Source organism: Ostrinia furnacalis, unplaced genomic scaffold, assembly GCF_004193835.3.
Source record: "Ostrinia furnacalis isolate ACB-3 unplaced genomic scaffold, ASM419383v2 OfSCF3000, whole genome shotgun sequence".
Taxonomy (NCBI): domain Eukaryota; kingdom Metazoa; phylum Arthropoda; class Insecta; order Lepidoptera; family Crambidae; genus Ostrinia; species Ostrinia furnacalis.
Window position 1 is genome coordinate 182281 of NW_021133239.1, and position 9112 is coordinate 191392.

At 39.6% G+C, this 9112-nt stretch overlaps 1 protein-coding gene across 4 annotated transcripts in view; it reads left to right on the forward strand.

Annotated features, from left to right (window-relative positions):
- Window positions 1-1958, forward strand: part of Eip75B (Ecdysone-induced protein 75B) — a 111289-nt gene extending 109331 nt beyond the window's left edge. For 2 of the 4 annotated variants that reach the window (XM_028310312.1, XM_028310315.1), the window contains exon 5: window positions 93-1958. In XM_028310312.1, coding sequence (XP_028166113.1) covers window positions 93-1619 — 1527 coding nt within the window. In that variant the 3' untranslated portion in view covers window positions 1620-1958. The remainder of the gene's footprint in view (window positions 1-92) is intronic. The other 2 variants (XM_028310313.1, XM_028310314.1) reach the window with 1 other exon arrangement.
- The last annotated feature ends 7154 nt before the right edge of the window (window positions 1959-9112 follow it).

Consider the following 9112-nt stretch of genomic DNA (forward strand, 5'->3'; position numbering starts at 1 on the left):
ATTACTCGTGCTATACGCATAACTGATCAATCTGTCCTAACCACGTCTTCTTGTGACAATTGAAAGCTAACAGTTCTTTCCCTTTGTTCTAGGCGTGTCCACTAAACCCAGCGCCAGAGTTACAGTCAGAGAAGGAATTCTCTCAAAGATTCGCGCACGTTATACGTGGCGTGATCGACTTCGCCGGGCTCATCCCCGGCTTCCAGCTGCTCACACAAGACGACAAATTCACGTTGCTCAAGAGTGGTCTCTTCGACGCATTATTCGTGAGGCTCATCTGCATGTTTGATGCGCCACTGAATAGCATAATCTGCCTAAATGGACAACTTATGAAGCGAGACTCCATCCAAAGCGGTGCCAACGCCAGGTTTCTCGTTGATTCAACGTTCAAATTCGCAGAGCGGATGAACTCTATGAACCTAACAGACGCCGAAATCGGTCTCTTCTGCGCAATCGTACTCATTACTCCAGACCGACCGGGTCTTCGCAACATTGAACTAGTAGAACGAATGCACGCGCGACTGAAATCGTGTCTACAAACCGTCATTGCCCAGAACAGGCCCGATAGGCCAGGCTTCCTTCGGGAGTTGATGGACACTCTTCCCGATTTGAGGACGCTGAGTACGTTGCACACGGAAAAGCTTGTCGTATTCCGCACAGAACACAAAGAGCTGTTAAGGCAAAAGATGTGGGGAGACGAGGAAGGAGTATCATGGGTTGACTCTGGAGCTGATGAATCAGCCCGCAGCCCTATTGGCTCAGTATCCAGCAGCGAATCCGGCGAAGCGGCCGGCGACTGTGGCACGCCCCTTCTGGCGGCCACTCTGGCGGGCAGACGGCGACTCGACTCGCGAGGGTCAGTCGACGAAGAAGCACTCGGTGTGGCTCATCTCGCACACAATGGTCTCACTGTCACACCGGTGCGCCCCCCGCCCCGCTACCGCAAGCTGGACTCTCCTACTGACTCAGGCATCGAATCCGGCAATGAGAAGCACGAGAGGATAGTCGGACCCGGCTCCGGCTGTTCGAGCCCCCGCTCTTCGCTCGAGGAACACTTGGAGGACAGGCGGCCAGCCCCAGCCGATGACATGCCCGTGCTGAAGCGCGTACTGCAAGCGCCGCCACTGTACGACGCCAGCTCGTTGATGGACGAAGCGTACAAGCCGCACAAGAAGTTCCGCGCTATGCGCCGTGATACCGGCGAGGCCGAGGCGAGGCCCGTGCGGCCGACGCCGTCGCCGCAGCCCGTGCTGCACCCGCACCCGGCCAGCCCGGCGCATCCGGCTCACTCGCCGCGCCCGCTGCGCGCCTCGCTGTCGTCGACGCACTCCGTGCTGGCCAAGAGCCTCATGGAGGGCCCGCGCATGACGCCCGAGCAGCTGAAGCGCACGGACATCATCCAGCAGTACATGCGGCGCAGCGAGGCCGGCGCCGCCGAGGGCTGCCCCATGCGCGCGGGCGGCCTGCTGACGTGCTACCGCGGCGCCTCGCCCGCGCCGCAGTCGGTGCTCGCGCTGCAGGTGGACGTCGCCGAGGCGGACGCCCCTCAGCCGCTCAACCTCTCCAAGAAGTCGCCGTCGCCGCCGCGCTCCTATATGCCACAGATGTTACCGGCGTGAGGCCGGCCCGCGGAGCCGCTCGTCTCCGCCACCCCACCCCGACCTACTTTAAATTAAATAAAAAACTAGTTAATAATAATCGTTCGCAGATCGTTTTAATATATTATATGTGATAATTCGTTTAGGAAGCGTGCGTGCGTGGCCGGCGCCGGACGAGGAGAGCGCAATAGACTGACCATAATTTATAAGACTATAAGTGTAATTTATAAAAATGCATTGCAGCGCCGGTCGCGGAGTGTTAGTGTGTGTATCGTATGTGCGTATGTGAGCGTGCTCAGTCATTTGTTTGTTAATATAAATAATGACAGGTTGTCGAATTAAAACAAACTTGTAAAAATTGCTTCTGAATTTTATTCCCAAAATCCTATGACCCTAAGACTATGAAAAAACATCCTAGAGATAGGCAGAAACTGCAAAGAAATCACAACTAAGCTCACTGAAAACCGTCAGGAAAACAAGAGATAGAAAAACACATTAACTTAACACAAAGATAAAGCTTAAGCTCTATTTGACATTACACCATAGGTACACATCTATATTTTAACAACAATATTCTTTATAATGATCTTATCTATCAAACTGTCAATAATATTTGATTAACGACATAAAAAAGTAAACTAGGTACTACATTTAATCTGAAAGATTGACTAAAGAAGCTGCACTGCAAATAAGAGTTGGCCGCTATCCGAGAAAAGTAAATAGTTTCCAGCGTAAGTATCGAGGTGAAGTATAAAAGAAATAGACTCGATTTAATTTAATGAAAATTGAAGCTAATATTTAATCTTAGTACTTATTGAAATCCTTGTCGAACTACCACTTGCGATAATATATTTAAAGCAGGCAAATTGCTACGAAATTGGATTTTATTTGTGTCAATATCCATGTTGCAATAAAAATGCACTCATGCGCAGACAAGGCTACTAGTTAGCTATTTCATCTAAATTACCTACTTATTAAAGAAATTGTATGTTGATGGAAAAGCGTCAACATGTGTGTACATAATATGACTACTAACTCGGATGGTAAATGGGGAAACAAACACAATTTTTTTATGAATGAATGGACTAATTACTAACGTTAGAAGAAGAAGCTTTATATCTAAGTAGGAAGAAGGAGGCGAAATACGTCAGTTAGATCAGCTCAGAGAAAGAGAGAGATCAGAGTTCTATCACGCATTAAATGTTCGAAGAAATAATACTTTTGCTTTTCTTCTTATAAACAAAGCTTATCATTATGTTCAACGGCACTAAAATGACAATAACAATGCATCCATACGAATTACTGTTTCTTTTGTTCTTTTAATTTAAATAAAAAACAATTTTAGAAGGTTGAATCACAAATTCAGCCCGCTGAAGGTTATGCCAAGATTTATTGGCCAGAAGATGCCTGCAGCCTTATAAAAGTGACTCCGGAGCACGTTGCGCGTCGCAGCGTGTTCCACTCGTGCAAAAACTTAACCTGCCGATCTCGACTAATGCGACAAAAAAGCGAGAAGGGCGTTCGGTCAGCGACCCTCGCTCGCTTCCGCTCCCGCTGCCGCGGCCGCTTCCACCGGGCCCGTGTTCCGCGTTCTCAATACCGCCGCCATGCCTTGCTGGATATTAAGGTTTCTAGGAAATAAAATAGACACACTGTGATTGTAATTATAAAATGAACTAGTTTATCGAGGCAACTCTTCTCGTTTGATTTCAACCTTTTATAGGTGAACTGTTATTAGTACATTAGTGCAGATTTATTCACTTTCTATATTCATGTCCTTTTCAACAGTGATTACATGTTATTACTAACTATTAAGATATTTTATCTATCACACATAAAAGTCGACATTTAAATTGTTTAATATAAATTAAGACAACTGGTGCGAGATGCACTGGCATGTAGAGTAGGGGTTTCCAAGTACACAAGTAGGTTTAGAATAATTCAAATAGAAAAAATATGTTTCACGCTCGAACGCGTTTCCATTTTTATAATCGAGATAAACAAGACCCTATGAATATGAAAATCATTTTATGGTTAATATTCTTTCAATTTATATGATTTAGTTCGAAAAAAGTTTACCTACACCCTTCAAATGGTTTCTGAGAAAATTTTCAGTCACAGAGACGTGACCTATTACGTTAATTTATTTATGAATTACGTTAATTTCTAACTTTATTTAGACTGTGATTACTCACATAAATAACTTGTAGCTGTCTACCTTTTATGATAGAGACGATAGCGATATGCTGATGTAATAATTAGTAAAGTTTCACACGCCTTTACTAGAGAAATGACATCCATAGTAAATCGCAGTATACATAGGTACTTGTATTGTATTGAAAGCGAAATTCTATTATCTTTTATTATACACAACCAGGCACAATAGAGTACGTAATCTGTCGATGAATTTTTATTTAGCACTACGAGTATATTTGAGACTATCTTAGATATCATTATTACGTGACACCTTTTGGGCTATTACTTAATTTATGTCAGATGTACTATGAAAGTTTCCAATCAAATTACTAATTAATTGAATTATACTTTATTAGATAAATCATTCAGTCAATACATAATAGGTATATGGATTATGATGTTATTCAGTCTCAAGTCTAGGCAGAACAAACGTCTTACAAAATTAGAATCGATCGGTTCTATTCCTGCGCCTCAGTGGTCTCCATACTTGAAAATCCATTTAGGTCAGCAAGTAACCAGATCTTGAGGTCAGGTTTAAAGAACAAGAATTTTAAGATTTTTTCAAGTTATTTATAATTTACAATTTAGTTCGAAATACAATGAAATAACTAGATTTGAAGAAGTTTTAAGTAACACTTTTCCTTGAAAAGATCAGTATAATTTGCTTATATGTATAACAGTGGATATCATAATTTTATGCAATTTTGAAAACCTATTAGTATTATTTTCTTTTTGCCAGGTAAACACTATTGATTAGTTTCTTTTTTCTGGAAATGGTTATCGTTACGTAAAGCGGGTCCATTCCTAAAAAATATTTCAGTGCAATCAAATCAACCCTACGCGTTTTTCATTACCAATTTCCCAAGGCGTTTATAACGTACTCGTATGTCGAATAGATAACACGTAAATAGCTTATTTGCGTTTATCTTTACAGCAATAATAAACAGATGATGCAGCTTTATTGCTTTTCACTTTATAAACAATAATAATAACATGGAATTGTTCAGTGCAAGAATAGGTAATGTTTTCCTCAAGGGCATCGTGCTCATTTCGGGTTGCTTTCGTGCATGTTTTTGTTATTGTTTAGTTGATAATATGTCATTGGATAAAGTTATTGCAAAACAAACGTTTGTGTGTAAACATATTTTATTTGGACCTGAAATTTAGTTGCGTACCTAGAAATATGCAACTAACCGGGTTGTGGGCCACGCTATTTATTATTATGTAGAAACATTTTTGAATTTTTGATGAACTTTATCAGGGTTTTCTGTTCCCGATTAGAAAGAAATATAAGGAATACTGTATTTATTATTTTGTTTTAAAATATTCTTAGGCTCTACCAACTTTATTTCCATCAATATTTACTTTTGATTGCGCGTATTTCCAGCATCCTTTTGGTAAATTATGGAAATATTTTGATTTGTTGGTTATCCATAAATATTGATATTTATTTTTAAATAAATTAATAAAGAAATGCTATAATATAATCGAACAGGAATTGCGTATCATCACGAAGGCAATATTTTGGCTGATTTAGCCGTTTCTGCTGCGTGATTGATTAATATTAAACATTGGCAGTTTCGTAATCGAGAATGAATTGCGTCGTACGTTTCCAGAAGGATATTCCAGGGGGCAAATGCTATTGACCGGTCGCTGAGCGCATGTCGCGGTGGCCGCTTCGGCGCAGTGCGCGCGGCCGTGCACTTGACTCCCGGTGCATCGGCCGCCCGTGTGCCGACACGCGCAGCTTGCACCCACCACCCTCCACCCCCCATCACCCCCTTAACCACTAACCCCCTACCCTCCGCCCACACAGCCTCCGCACCACCTACACAGCTTTAAACCTTTGATACGCCATCTTATTTCACAAATATCGAAGTGCAATAAAGCCCTCTTATCGATTTTCAATAAAAGCGCTCGCTATTTCTCATATAGCCATTCCAGTTGATTTCATTTCAGTGATGTCACTTGATTAAGGCTGCGCTCCTTTTCTAAGCACATGATGTTATGTGAGATATACTCGTATTATTATAGTTATACCTACATTATTCGACAATCAGTTTGTCCTTCTATAGAACGAACGAAGCCAATAACGGTATCAGGGATTTTCCACTGCACACACTCACATTACTTGTATCCTTGTCAGCCTGTGCCAAGTACACGATATGTGTATCCAAACAAACATTAAACATACGCACTCGTATTCATTTGATTCGTTTTTCCCGTTACAGAATATCTACGCAATAAAATATTATTTTTATTTTCAATACTACGAGTAAGTACCTAATTATAATATTTTAAGTACCAACTCATAGTCATAAGATAATTTAGTTCATTCAGGATTAAATTAAACTCCTTTCAGTATGTCTAGATTCCTCCGCTTCCTGTTAGATACAAACCGATGTGTTCCGAGAACCACGCTGTGATCTCATTTATACCTACTTATGATATCCAGGCTGGCTTCTACTATGTAGAGTTCCGCCATTGTGACCGTGACCGATACGGTTACGTAAAACGAGATACTGGATGATGTGCTGAGGAAAAGATATTATTGTGACGCACTTTTTATGCTAAATTAGCCTTATCAATTCCAAACAAGGACAAGTTTAAATTATGTAATGGTATGTTTCCAACTGTTAAATATTTTAAATGTACCTATTTATTTTATCATTTATTGTTCCTTTCTTATTTATGAAGTTAACCGATTCAAGTTATGTTGAAATAGATTTACACCTCAATAGAAACTACGTCTTGCTCATATTATTGAGAATTTAGATAAGCTTAAGTTTTAATCAATAGTTGTAACCACGGAACCACGATTATTTTGTCACTTGCCCTCCCCATATGCATAATTGCAAACTCTCTTGTCGATTAAAGTAACTAAAACAGTGATAAAAATATCAAGACAACTAAAGCATTTCGCGGAACATACAGTCGTGGTCAACTAATTAGGGACAGATAGAATACTAAGCAATACTAAGTGTTCATATCCTATTATTGTGAGCTTCATTCGATATTACTGACTGTTAGTTTGTAAACATATTGACTATCAAGTACTCTATTTATAGAATACAATAACAACAAAAAAAACTTAGTAACTTAATAAAAAATCTTAATCAAATCACATGAATCGGTAATTATGGTACAGACGGTCTGGCCACCTAATTAGGGACGCTTAAGTTTTTCATTCTAAATTAAAAAAAATAAAAAGTAATAACTATTATTCTGTTCATTTGTAATTTCGGCGTCAATTTGAAAAGTGATATTCTTATCTTGCGAGTTAAAAACTCATCAAATTATTAAAGGTAATGGGCTGAAAGAAAAGCAACAATGCGCTAAGTTATAATCAATCTTTATCAGTGTGGATGGCCATACCGGTAAATTGCAGATCATCTGAAATGTTCCAAAAACATGAATCTACGATGCAGTGGCTTATTTCAAAATCATGAAACCACAGAAAGTATGCCTAGAAGGAAGAGGCCAATAAAAACAACCCCACAAGATGATCGCAGAATGGTCACTCTCGCAAAGAGAGACCCCTTTAAGGGTTCCGTTCTGATCAAGAGCGAGATTTTTGGACCAGAACCGACTGCTGGAGTATCTGCGAGGACCGTCAGAAGGCGACTGGTGGAGGCAAAGCTTGTAGGAAGAGTTCCTGGAAAAGTTCCACTACTGAAGATGGAACACAAAGAAGCAAGATTGGCGTTTACATGAATGTATGAATTAGGCTTTTGCTCAATGGATAAATGTGCTGTTTTCTGATGAGACCAAGATAAATCTTATTTCATCCGATGGCAGACAATACGTGCGACGACCTATAAAGTCCGAAATTATACCAAAGTAAACGAAGAAGCAGGTGAAACATAGTGGCGGCAATATAAAAATCTGGGGCTGTTTTTCTGGACATAGAGTGTGACCTATAAAAACAATTGAAGTTAAACTTGAGCAATTCCAATTCAAATAAATATTGGAGAAAACGATGCTATCGTATGCTGAAGAAGTCTTACCAGTCTCATGAACATTTCAACACGATAACGACCCAAAACATACTGCGTTCTCTGTTTAATCGTTCCTAGCGCAACAGTCAGTGACGGTACTAGATCCCTATAGAGCTTATGGTATGAAACGAAGGAAAAAGTTGCAGCTCAACGTACTGGCACTAAAAATCAGCTTTTCGTGGCATTTCATGGTGTTTGGAATAATATTTCTTTAGAAACCTGTGATGATTTGATTGCATCCATGCCGCGCCGATGTTAAATGGTTATAACCAACAAAACCTACCATATTGGTTATAAAAATACGTTTGATGATTTTGTTTTGTATTCTATATTTATTAATGAAAACTTTTTATGTAATAAACACTTAAATAATTTCCAATTTATTTACATTTACAGTGAAAGTGTTACGTGTCCCTAATTAGTTGTCCATCCCTAGGTCAATAAATGTGTAGGTGGCAATGATTTATCTATTTTAAAAATATTGATCGCAACTAGCTAGTTTCTCTTCTGGCCTGTAAATATTTAGAATACTAGCCAAATTACTTGTTATTAATAGGCACAAGCTACAAAGCCTCGTGAAGATTTTTTTTTCGGACTGGAGAGACAGTCTTGTGTTTTAGTCATATAACGTCCCTAATTAGTTGACCACGACNGCTATCGTATGCTGAAGAAGTCTTACCAGTCTCATGAACATTTCAACACGATAACGACCCAAAACATACTGCGTTCTCTGTTTAATCGTTCCTAGCGCAACAGTCAGTGACGGTACTAGATCCCTATAGAGCTTATGGTATGAAACGAAGGAAAAAGTTGCAGCTCAACGTACTGGCACTAAAAATCAGCTTTTCGTGGCATTTCATGGTGTTTGGAATAATATTTCTTTAGAAACCTGTGATGATTTGATTGCATCCATGCCGCGCCGATGTTAAATGGTTATAACCAACAAAACCTACCATATTGGTTATAAAAATACGTTTGATGATTTTGTTTTGTATTCTATATTTATTAATGAAAACTTTTTATGTAATAAACACTTAAATAATTTCCAATTTATTTACATTTACAGTGAAAGTGTTACGTGTCCCTAATTAGTTGTCCATCCCTAGGTCAATAAATGTGTAGGTGGCAATGATTTATCTATTTTAAAAATATTGATCGCAACTAGCTAGTTTCTCTTCTGGCCTGTAAATATTTAGAATACTAGCCAAATTACTTGTTATTAATAGGCACAAGCTACAAAGCCTCGTGAAGATTTTTTTTTCGGACTGGAGAGACAGTCTTGTGTTTTAGTCATATAACGTCCCTAATTAGTTGACCACG